Source organism: Vicia villosa, unplaced genomic scaffold, assembly GCF_029867415.1.
Source record: "Vicia villosa cultivar HV-30 ecotype Madison, WI unplaced genomic scaffold, Vvil1.0 ctg.001147F_1_1_1, whole genome shotgun sequence".
Lineage (NCBI taxonomy): Eukaryota > Viridiplantae > Streptophyta > Magnoliopsida > Fabales > Fabaceae > Vicia > Vicia villosa.
The window spans coordinates 181,961-194,456 of NW_026705503.1; the positions used below are offsets into that span (position 1 = coordinate 181,961).

Consider the following 12,496-nt stretch of genomic DNA (forward strand, 5'->3'; position numbering starts at 1 on the left):
GAGTCCCAAACAAGGGTGACTTCAAGTCCCAACCTAGATTGCTGTCGACTGGCGCCTGTCACACATAACATGGGGGCTCGTCCTTGGGACATATGACGTTTATAGTACCATCATATCTCGTTAATTATATTTGAAGAAGTCACACCACGACTCCTTCGAAAAATAGATAGTCAACAATCTCTCCTAGTCATGGATGAGCGACTACTACCTCTAAGGGTTTTCTAAATCCTATGCCCAAAAGACCTTTATATACACTTCTTCCCAAATGAGAGAAAGACAGATCTTATTCCGCACGCTTATACCTAAACACCATATTGAGATACAAAGTCTCTCACCTCACATGAATAAATCCTCTAAAACCACCATAAAACCATTGTACAGAGCTTCTTGCCGTCGTGGACAGTTCTAACCATCAGAAATTATTATAAATCTACTAAGGCATCTGAGTACCTCTGTCCTTGTAGGGGTAACTGTTGGATTTAGAGAGCAAAAATAACAAGTTCAACAGTAATGAAATCACAAAGTAAATTAAGGAAAATAACCGAGTTGAATCGTGAATTAGATTCACTGTCCTTGAGAGTTTTATTCAGGTATTATCCTAAACACTCCCCAGGATTAAACAACACCTTCTGGTTGTAGTAACCAGGAACTCAAAAACCATCGAGAATCTCAAATATATATTGCCCAGGAACAAAGAAGGGAGGAGAAGAAGATAATTTTCTTGTATATTGTTTCATGAGAAATAAACCAACTATTTATAGGACAAAATTAGTGAATAACAAGATAAAGGAAGGAAATAAATGATGGGCGGCAAAGTTTAATAACTTGGGCGACAACACAACAAACCATACTGATTTAGTCAAACTAGACGATGCAAGGTTTAATAACTTGGGGACAGCAAAACAAACCATATTGATTTAACACTAAACTTCCACTGATGGAAGTTGTTCTTAAAAAGGCTAAGTAATGTTATGGTTTGATTTTGCACTAACTTTCACATATGGAAGTTGTTCTTAAAAAAGATTACAGTAGTGTTTTGGTCTGATTTTGCACTAACTTTCACCGGTGGAGGAAGTACTTTGAAATACCTTAGTTTTTCAAAATAATAACAGGCACGCTTTATACTTTTTGATAAGTACACAAATAATTTTAAAAATAATTATAATAAAATTAAAATGTTTTAAATGATATGACAATTATGAATTACTATTAATAATATAATATAATCATTCTTTAATCTGTATTACAGTAATCACAAAAATCAAATACACCAAACTATTACTGTTAGTAGCATTCCACTCATACTAATCTTGATGATTATGAATTAATTTCTTGATAGTGAATATTAGGTGTGAATGATTATTAAACTATTTTCCTTCCTACTACAATGAATGATATGAGAGTAAAAGTCAAATCAATGAAACTGGATCCATTCACACTCTCTAAAACAAGACATACACAAACTCAACATAAAAACTAATTTCCCAAACTTTCATTTTCACTTCAATTTCATTCACATGATTCAAGGGGAAAAAATTGGGGAATTTTTTTTGTTCCTATGCTGGGTCTGTTCAAATCTGCAATTTCCATGACCATGTTGTGAGTAAGAAAATACCCAAAATTTATTTTTTATATTTTCTGTTTGGATCTAAAATGTGTTCCATTTTTGTTTTCTATGAATGTAAGGGGCAATTCTGTTGAATTCAAAGTTCATTCCTTTTTTGTTGTTATTGTTCAATTCAAGCTAAGTTATCACTGTTTTGATTTTGGAATTTTGTATATGCTTTCTTAAATTGTCAAATTTGGTGGATTCTGCTAATGTGGATAGTGTTTTGGATTTGATTCTGATTCATGCTAGTTTTATAGATTTTGTGGTCAATTTTTGTGTTTTGCTGTGATATCATGATTGCTTTGATTTAATTTCAATATTTGTTTTTCCTTTTTGAACCCTAATTTGGTATTTTTTGAGAAAAATTGTTTCTTTGTTTTTTTTCCATTAAATTTCTTGAAGCTTATTAGGGATTAGTACTATTTTGGACTATTTTCTCATGCTAACTTGGGCCTTTAGGGCACATGTTAAGTTATCTAGAAGTATGAATTTCGTATTGAAAAAAAAATTCTAAAATTTTGAGGAATCGAATACACGAATTCTAAAAGAGTGTATCTCTATATTTGATTCATTGGGTGTGTTGGGTATGTTTCATAGTTTACTTAATAAGGGGGCAAGTCGCTTGCGTTGAGGAGTATAGATATTGCAGTTTCTTTGCAGCAGACGTAGGCCTAAGGCCAAATTGCGAAATGCAGTTTCTTTGTAGCATACGTAGGCCTAAGGCCAAATTGCGAAATCAAACGCGTGTGTTCTTTGTTTGCATTTTTCATATCTGTTTTTTTTTTTTTAACTAGGGTTGCTATTCTAACCGGGTGACACTAATGTGCAACAGATAATTGAATAAATCAGCAAGGAATATCTATCTCAAAGACTAAAATATTTGGATTATTAATTGGAGATAATAGGATCATAGGAACATGGCTCAGACACTCGAAGGTATGAAGGGCAAAGGAGGATCGATCAAGTTAGGGACGATCGGAACAATTAGTTCCTTAATGACAAGAGAATTGGATCAAATCTCATCCAAACCACAAAAACAGAAGGTATCTTCAAGAACTAAACCTAGAACACTTCACGTTTCTGTTCCGTGTAGTAGTAGTAGTAATACCGGTACAAGTGCAAACCCTCAAAGACTACAACCAAGAAAATCATCAGATGAAGCCGGTGGCAGTGGCAGTGGCAGTGGAAGCAGTAAAAATACAAATTATAGAACAAAAGCTAATAGTAGTAGTAGTACTAGTAGGAATACTCATAGAATACCAATGTTAGATTCTGCCGATCATTTTTCAGTGGACAGAACTCCAATCAGACAGAAAAAAAATGATAAAAAGAAACCTAACATTGTTGAAGTCGTCGATATCAAATGTGGGAATGCAGAAAAAACTTGGGCTACTCCTTTAGCGACTCGTCTCAAGAAGCTCGGCTTCTCAAAGCTCTCTGAGAGCATTATCTAAAGCTGAAACTTTTTCGTGTCAGACCTCAGGTTTCTGTAACCAAAAACTGAGGTCCCGTTTGGCCTACCGCCTTCTGATACATCCACCATAGAGCACATACTAGGTAGGAGCTTGCTACTTACTCGCTTTTTCTTCGTACTTTCAACTGTTGACACAATTGTGCTCCTAGAATTTGTGCTGTGAAAGGAACCTACATTTGTGAATTGAGACTTGCTGTTCCTCTGTGACCTGTCTTGGGAATTTGATTCGATCCGGCTGAAGTAGTCGATTTCCTGCATTATGAGTGACGCGACCGTGCCTCGGGTGCCTATTTCCACTGGAGGAAACTCAGCGCTCTCTTTTGTTGCGTTATTTGCGACCATGCTTTCTTTAGTTGGTGCCGAGGAAAGAGGTAAACCTTCTGTTACAAGAAGTGCTGCTTCTGGTTTTGTGGTAGTGGGAGAAATGCAGATACTTTGAGGCATTTTTTTCTTCATCTTATATTGTATATCTAAAATGCATGGCATAAAGTTTGTAAAATTGGGAGATTGGTGTATGACTTTATGGTCACAGTATTCATGTGCTTGTAGTTAAAACAATCTGATTTCTAACTACTAAACTACCCTTTTTAACTACTTTTTAAGTGACATCATATTCCTAGCTACATGCTAGCTCATTATTTGGAACCACAAGTGGAGCCAAAAAATTTAGGGAGTCTGGGCAAAAAATTTATACCTTTGTTTTTATTAATTTTATACCCTGTTTCTATTAATTTTGCCTTTGATTTTGTCTAAAAAAATTATCTTTGATTTTGTCCAAAAATTTCACACCCTATTTTTACTAATTTTGCCCTTAATTTTGTCTAAAAATTACTAATTTGGCCCCTGATGTTATGTAAAAATCGACTATTAGGTGGGGATTATACAACAAAAGGAGGGATTGAACTCGGACACATGCCCGGATTCGCTGGGCTGTAGCTCCGCCCCTGCTTGTCAGTATGAAACATTGTTTTAAAAACTGAAATGAATCAGCTGATTCAACCAGTTAACCAGAGAACTAGTTAGTCCTCCAGTTGACGGGTTGAACTGAACCGGTTTTTAGGATATATGTTGTGTGAAGTGGTTGTGATTGGATTCATGTGAAAGATGAAATAGGAAAATCTCTATGATTGGCTTTTTAAGTACGTTTGGTGTCTTATTAGGCATGTATTAGTATGCTAAGTTGCTAATTAGGTAAAGAAAACTATTAATTATAGGAGTGGTTTTCAGGTTTAGGAAAGTGTGTGAAAGATAGAACATCATTTACGAAATCTATATTTATCAATGAGTTGAACTGTAATTCTGAAATTAGACAAAAATCAACATGCATGACACTCAGCATTTGTTGTTTTGTATTTGTATCCTTTAAACTATTTTGTCAATGACAAGTTGTATAATTATCTTCTAAGAAACTATTTGACCAAACTAATTTTATTATAATTTATTCTAATTTTAAATTAAATAAAAAAATTTAATTGTAAATATAACAAACGTTAAATTTTGTGTTTAAAGAAAGCGTAAATATCATGACTGCAATGTTTTTTTCACTCATAAGTTATAAATTATTAATCTTTAATTATAAATTAATAGCGATTAGTTTATCAGTTATAAGCTATTTTTTTTTATCAAATAGAGTATAAATTATATCAACCTATGGATTTAAATAAAATCAGGATCTTTAAAATTTGATGCTAGAACTGATCCTCGAATTAGATTAATTGATCTATTCGATCAAATACTAGTGGTGAAAATAATTGTTTAAATTTAAATTGTATTTCTTTTGAAAAGTGAGTTGTGGATGCTAATGTCAAATTATACAAAATGTTTTTCAAACTAAATATACAAAAAAGAATTTCAAATTAAAAAAGTATACAAAAATTTTAATTGAAAAATCCTCAGTTAATTAAGATTTCATTTTTTTTAAGAATTTAATTGGAATACACTGAAGGTGTAAAGAAGTTTTACACCGTCAATCTGTTGAAAGTGTTTGACTTTTATTTTAATTTTTTTAAAATAATATAATTAAGTGGTTGTGATACATTGATAGTGTAAAAAGTTTTACACTGACAATGTATAACAATTAAACTCTTTTTTTAATGCAAGTGCCTGAAACTAATTATCTTACATAACCAACCATTAATGCCATAGTGTGGAACAGTTGGTAGATAATTGGATGTCTTCAAGATGAGGCAGAATCTTTAAATATATGTTTATAGTGGGGTAATCTGACTCATTGATATGTCATAATAATTTCTATATTAAATCTGAACTATTTGATGAGAGATTGATCTTAAAAAATTAATTTATATTTTTTAGTTGGAAAATAGTTAAATTTAAGGTTCATTAGGTGTGATAAAATGAGTCGGGACCAGGCCGACCCGTTTGACCCGTAATTTTTGACATATCAAATTAAATTTTCGATTGAGTGTCTTAAGTAGGTTTCTCTTCTTAATATGTTTAGAACAGCGGCCGGGACGGGTTTTTTTTTATTGAAGAGAGGGCTAAACGCCTGTAAAAAAACAAACTACAAGCCAATAATTCTATGAATACTAAACCTATTCCCATTCGTTCGAGGAACATGGTTAATGCGTTAAGGAGAAATTATACTTGACTAATGCGTCAGCCAATTGATTTGTTTCCCTGTGCACATATGTGAGTTTCACCTCCCAATCCAGATCTCACAAACTAATGATCTTAGACACAAAATTGTTCCTATTGCGATGAGTATTATTTCTAGCAAGCTGCAACCCTTCGTATACACCCCAAACCTCAGCAATGTAAGCATCCCACACCCAATAAATATTAGAGAACCACTAATCTATTCTCCCGCATCTCCTCAAATCACACCTCCACGCCCAATGATATTTCTTTTACAGGTTCCATGCATTCTAAATTTTTATTTTTTAGTTAAAAATTTACCCCGTGAGTTTTCTTGATAATTTTTTAGTTAGAATTAAAATAACTTTAACTATAAAAACAATGCTTTTCTCTTTAAATTATGTTAATTTAATTGCATTTTAAATTATTATACATACAAATTGAATTATAATTGTAAGATTTTTTCTAATACATGTATTGGTTGAAATAGTTTGAAATTAAAGAACAATTATATGGCATAAAGAATTATTAAGTTGTCAATATATTACTTTAGAGGATTTTTCTAGACACGGGTGTTGATTTTAAGAAAAGGAAGGATATGTGTATAAGTGTGACAAACTATTAAGGAATCAATAATATAAGAGTCTATATGATATAAATAATGTGAATGTCAGATGTTTATGTACTATGATATTTTTTTGAAATGTTTGAATGACATGTGAAGTTCTATTATGCATTGTTAAAAATATTTTTTATCAGCATCTTTGGTAATGATTAAATTTTTTTGTAAATGATGTAATAACTTAAATTGTAAAGTAAAAAATTAGCAGCGCTAACCCAGCAACTCGTTAGTAATGTGACAAACTTAACTTTTGAGTTCAGGAGTCTAAGTTGATCCGCCCTGCTCCACCTTACTTTAAACGGGATTAAACGCGATGGACCGCCCGCTGTGTCATCCTAATTCATTCTTTCAATATTTTTAAAAGATAACTTTTATATTATTATATTTTCTTGTTTAAAATATTAATAGAAAAATTTTAAATAAAAATTTAGGTTAATTTTTATATATAATATTATTTCATGTATTTAATTTTCTTATTATAATTTTTTAATATATTAAAAATCCATCACTTAAATTTAAAGTTATTTTAAATAACTTTTATAAAAAGTATTTTAAAATATATCTTTTAAAATATAATTTATTTTCAATAATAAATATTTATGTTGCTAAATATCAAAATACTTTCTCAAAGTATTATATTTTAGAATAAAAACTCGTGATTTTTCAGGAATGGGGTTCATTAGATGATAAACAGAGAGAGAGAGAGAGGGAGAAATATTAAGTACATAATTAATTATACTATAGGAGTAATAAAATAAAAAGAAAGTGAGAAAAATATTATATAATTAAATATAGTATAATTAAATAAAAAATAAAGTGGGGAGAGACTAAAAATTAAATATTATATAATTAAATAAAAATAAAGTAAACTAAAAAGAAAGTGGAGAGAAGTTATGTGATCGCATAATTAAATATAATATAATTAAATAAAAACAAATGCAAAAAGATTAAAAATTTCTTGTGAGAAACTTGGTAATGTTGGGGGAGTTTTGAACATTATGCATTTTTAGGGGTGAAAATAAGCTGAGTTGAGTTGGGCTTTGTCAAGCTTAAGTCTGGTCTGTCAAAAAAGTTGGAGCCTAAGTCTGGCCTGTAGCATATCATAGGCTTATTTTTAGGCCTGAGTCTGGCCTTTTCGAAGGCCTGGTTAGCCTGTTAGCCTACATAAAAGCCTATTTGTTTAAGACATATATAAATAAGCAATTAAAATAATATTTAAATAGACTAACTAACTAAAAGATCAAGAAACTAAAAATTTGTTTGCATTGACTTATTTTAACTTACCTATTAGCATAAGTTTTGGGAGACTATTTGCTTAAGAGAACTTATGAAAACAATGTTCATTAGGTGTTTTCTTCTTATTTTCACAAGTTCTTCAAGATAACCAAATTTTATTTACGTATTTTAATTCAAAGTACAAAACATAACATAATGATAATAAAAAAATTACTGATATTTATTTAAATAGGCCGGTCTGATAGACTTAAAAGGCTTTTTTCGGGCCCGAGGCCTAGCCTTTTTAACTAAATAGGCATATAAAAAAGTCTAGATATTTTCTATATAAAAAAATGTGTGGCCTGGCCTGAGCCTATATAGGCTAGTCTGTAGGTCTATTGTCGGCCTGACATATTTTTACCCCTATGTATTTTGTGAGAAACATGCTACTTATTCATCTAAATTTTAAATTGATAAATGTATGGATTCTCTAACTTATATATTATATATTTTCAAGTCACCACATTTTTATCCAATATAAAAATATTTCCCATTTATGTTCACTTGAATTTTTATTCTAACAGGTAAAAGAGTACTACAATTATATCATTAGCATTTTTATCCTATAGTTAACATGTCTAACCTAGAAAAATGAATATTTGTTATATTATATTTTGAACACTATAAAATTTATGTATGAATTTGTCTGCTCCATAATTTAAAATTTTTGGGTAGTTATAAACTATCTATAAATTTATTTATTATAAACTAATTTATTAGATATTTATTATTTTTTATTAAATAAGGTTAAATATCTAATTAGCTTTTAAGTTATGTATATTTATTTTCTAAACCTATCTTTATTTTTTTGTAATAAATTATGAAAGACGTTTTTTCGTATACATTTTTGTTAAATATTATACTATTGAAAAACATTTTCTCTGTTTATTTTTAACTTACCCTTACCAATTAAGAGAAAGATGGAGATAAAAAGGAAATAAAATGAAGGGGGAAAATTTACCAATTTATTTTAGTGTTGAATGTGTGAATTTATTGGTGCCTTCCTTACTGGCCAAAAGAGATAGAACAAGTTGAAGTAGCATATGATTCTCACTCTCTTCAAAACGCCACTAATGGGGACCCCTTATCATGGTCTTTGATTTGGAGTCACTCACGGGTAATTCATTTAATTGTGTACTTATAACTTCTTGGCCGTCCATTTCACATCACAATCACAAGTTGGGAAAATAACTTGATTAACTAATAATAATCAAAGCTAAGTAGTTCCCTTTTTCATTCACAAATAGGACCAATTTCTTGCTATTTTATGCATATTGTGACTTTTAAAAGATATAGAGTACTTAATTCGGAAGTTTTAGTCAAATATGAATAGATTATGACATCTTTTGGAACTTTAAGTGGAAAACAAAGTTGCTTAAATACTAGCTATATGACAATAACTTTGTGCATGCGTTGATTGCTTTTGTAAGTGGATAATATTAATTATAACTTAAAACCTTGAACGATGGAGGGAAAGAAAATATGTTTTGAAATTGATAAAAATCAATACGTTAGAAAATAGTAAAAACTCAATGAAAGACGTTCAGAGCTACGATGGTGGCGATCTGATGAAGTCTGGTTGGGCGGCAGCGGAAGCGAAGGTTCGACAATCAGCGTCGTCGGTGCGAGTCTGATAATGGTGGAAGGTTAGGTGGTGGTCGGGTCCTGCATTAATTCGGATACATCAAGCATTGGGTTCGTTTCAATCGATTTGCATGTATCTGAATTGGTTGTTTCAGTTCGTAAATGAAATGTGTTTTGGACCGTTAAGGATCCGTTGAGTTTCATCAGTTATAAATATGTATTTTTATCATTTTTTTATTTTTACATCCTTCAGAATATAGACCGAAAGATAGAGGGAGGATGTGACAATCCTAATAGAAAAGTTAGAGAAGCAATAGTAAACATTTCTTAGAATTTTAGGAAACATTTTTGAGGTACTTAAGGGAATTGAGAAATTTTCTAAACACCTTGTCTGTTGTGATTCATATATAAATATTTAAAAAATATGAGTGTTCTTGAAAACTTGAATCACTCAAGTTTTCAAGAACACTCATATTTTTTTATCTATAACTCATTTATAATCTCGATAAAAAAAATTGTGTACTCGTTTTTATCTTTCTCTTACATGAATTGAAAAGATTATTGTGTTCCTTGAGGCTAATTAAAGAAGTGATTAAAGTCTCGTATTGATAACATGTTTTTAACGAGGACAACTTGCAATTAGAGTTTGCTTTTGATGATAATAACTTGAAAGAAAACTTGGTCCAACAACCTCTACAAACGAAGAGAATTCAACATGCAGTTATAAATACAAGAAGATGAACTAGGATTTGATGAGAACTACAAACATTCTCTGATGATGACATTCAACTTATTATAAAGATCCTTTTTGATATATAATTTTTTGAAAAAATTACTATTTTAACTATGTTTTGATCTTTAATAATGTATGATATATGTTTCTATTATAGAATGTCAAAATTAGTTTTTCAATTTATAAAGGAAATTTCTTTGGCCACCTCCCAACCTTCTAGCCCACCTCTGCTGAAAAACCCAAACTACCCCTGACTTCGGAAATGCATTTCCGAAATGCAAGAAAAATGTGTTTTCGGAGATGCATCTCCGAAAGCGCCATTTTTTTTAAAAAATCTGACTTATTTCGGAAATGCACTTCCGAAAACACCATTTTGGAAGTTCATTTCCGAAATATTGCGTGTTTTGCAGATTAAGCAAAACAGCCCCCCTCCCCCCAAATCATTTACCCTAAACCAATATCAAACTCAACTCCTCTGAGATTTTCTGCTAACACACTTCCAAGGCTGCATCAAAGGCTCCAATCACCTTGCTATACTACATTCAAAAGCCCTCAAATCACTCAATTTGTAAGTTTTATATTTGTTAGATCCATATTTCAAATGCATGTTAGGGTTGTTTTCAATTGCATAAATGATATAGGGGTAGGTTGTTAGTAGTATTTAGGTTGTTTAGAAGCATTATGGGTTGTTTTGAAGTTTGATTTTGGGGTCTGCCATTAGAGGTTGCAGAGAAGTTCTGCGCAGGGGTGTTTCGGAAGTTCATTTCCGAAAACACCTCCATCCCAGTTTTCGGAAATGAACTTCCAAACTGTATCAGAAGTGCAATTTTTTTTGTTTTTTCTTTTGTCTCGCATATTAATCGATTTCAATTGTTTACAGGAACATGACAGACAACCAACCAGCACGCATCAGACAGGGTAGAGACACCCAGACTGCGTCGGCTAGACGCGAGCGGGCGGCGGTGTCGCTACCCCGCGAAAAATGGAATCAGAGTCGCCACTAATATATTCATCCCATAGCGGGAAAGGAATATCAGAAAACCTAACTCAGAATAAGAACAAGGTCTTTCGACCAGAGAATAGGGCACGGGAGTCGGTTACGCAAGGGGAAGGTGTTAGCACCCCTCACGCCCATCGTACTCGATGGTATCCACCTATGTTTGTTTCTATCTAAAGGGTGTATCTATGTCTAAAACCTAAATGCGAATGAATGCAAAAGAAATACGGGGAAAAGAAGGAATTATTTACAAGTGTGTTCGCTTAGGCCCCGCGACCCAATGCCTACGTATCCCTTTCAGGAATCAGAACGACCGTAGTTCGGCTCCATAGTTTCCATTTGTTTTGTGTTTTTTAGTTGAACAGAGGTTAAGGTCACAATCCACGATGCTCGACCTTTGGAGACTTGTACGCCTATTTTGGAAAGGACTTAACTTGTTCTTAAGCGCCTAACAAGGCAAAAGAGAATGAACTTGGGTTTGTGTTTTTTATGTAACTACATGATGAACAAAACCCAATACAAGGTTTCGCACCACTTCGTCACTTTGTTTTAATTTGAGCCTTTATTAAGTGTTTTAAATGTTTTTGGTTGAGTATTTTTTAAGGGAATTTACTTTGCGATTTGAATCACATAAAAATGTATAATGATCGAGAAGCAGATTAGGGAATGGATCCCACTCACTTCTATCCCATTATATAATGTTCAAGAAACAGATTAGGGAATGAATCCCACTCATTTCTATCCCATTAACTAATGTTTGAGAAACAGATTAGGGAATGAATCCCACTCATTTCTCTCCCATTAAGTAGTGACCGAGAAACAGATTAGGGAATGAATCCCACTCATTTCTATGCCACTAAGTGATTGAGAAACAGATTAGGGAATGAATCCCACTCATTTCTCCATCACTTTCTTAATGTGATTCGTATCTTTATTTATTAATGTTTTAAAGTTGAAAAGAAAAAGAATGAACAAAGGGGACTAACCTATTTTCTAACCTATTGTTATTCTAATTCTAATTCTAAAGTTAACATGGTGGCTAAATTCTAAAAGGAGCATTAAAATGGTGTTAACAAAATTGGCCAAAAATATGGCTAAAAACAATTAACAAAATTACACAACAATTATTCAAAAATAACATGGAAGTGATACAAAAACAATTCAAGCATTAGTAAAAAGTTAACCTAAAAAATACTATTATTTTTATGGTTTTTTTGTTAATAAGGAAAGTCTAATTCAAGTCTAAATATACTAAAAATCTATTAATCCTAAAACTAACATTTTTATGAGTTTTATATTGTCAACAAAATTCTAAAAAATCTAACAAAATGGTGATTATTTACTCTATTATTACTAAGAAAAACTAAGAGAAAACTATGTTAAAAAAAACCTAAATTCTAATGAGGAAAACATGTAGGCAGGGGGTGTAAGCTGAATTAGGGTGTGACTCAGTAGTAAGGCGCAGGGCCCAATGGGGAATAGCCCAACAGCATTGTTTTTGTTGTTTTTCTGATCAGCAAAAAAGAGTATGGGCTCCTATGGGGGTGTAGACAAGCAAATCGTGTGAGCAAGGCCCAAGCAAATTCAAATCTCCTTTCTGAATTTTT

General features: G+C 31.8%; 1 protein-coding gene across 2 annotated transcripts; it reads left to right on the forward strand.

Annotated features, from left to right (window-relative positions):
* Window positions 1-1,383: 1,383 nt before the first annotated feature.
* On the forward strand, window positions 1,384-4,411 carry LOC131633598 (uncharacterized). 2 transcript variants are annotated; one of them, XM_058904300.1, is made up of 2 exons: window positions 1,384-1,603; window positions 2,442-4,411. In XM_058904300.1, exon 2 carries the CDS (start codon window positions 2,527-2,529, stop codon window positions 3,061-3,063), a length of 537 nt encoding a protein of 178 aa, XP_058760283.1. In that variant the 5' UTR covers window positions 1,384-1,603; window positions 2,442-2,526; the 3' UTR covers window positions 3,064-4,411. The 2 variants fall into 2 exon arrangements, with proteins under 2 accessions (XP_058760283.1, XP_058760282.1); XM_058904299.1 differs by having other exon boundaries at window positions 1,385-1,599; window positions 2,442-4,410.
* The last annotated feature ends 8,085 nt before the right edge of the window (window positions 4,412-12,496 follow it).

Bases quoted from the DNA above. Each gene is read 5' to 3' on its own strand.
- LOC131633598 (XM_058904300.1), top strand. From the start codon at position 2,527: ATGGCTCAGACACTCGAAGGTATGAAGGGCAAAGGAGGATCGATCAAG.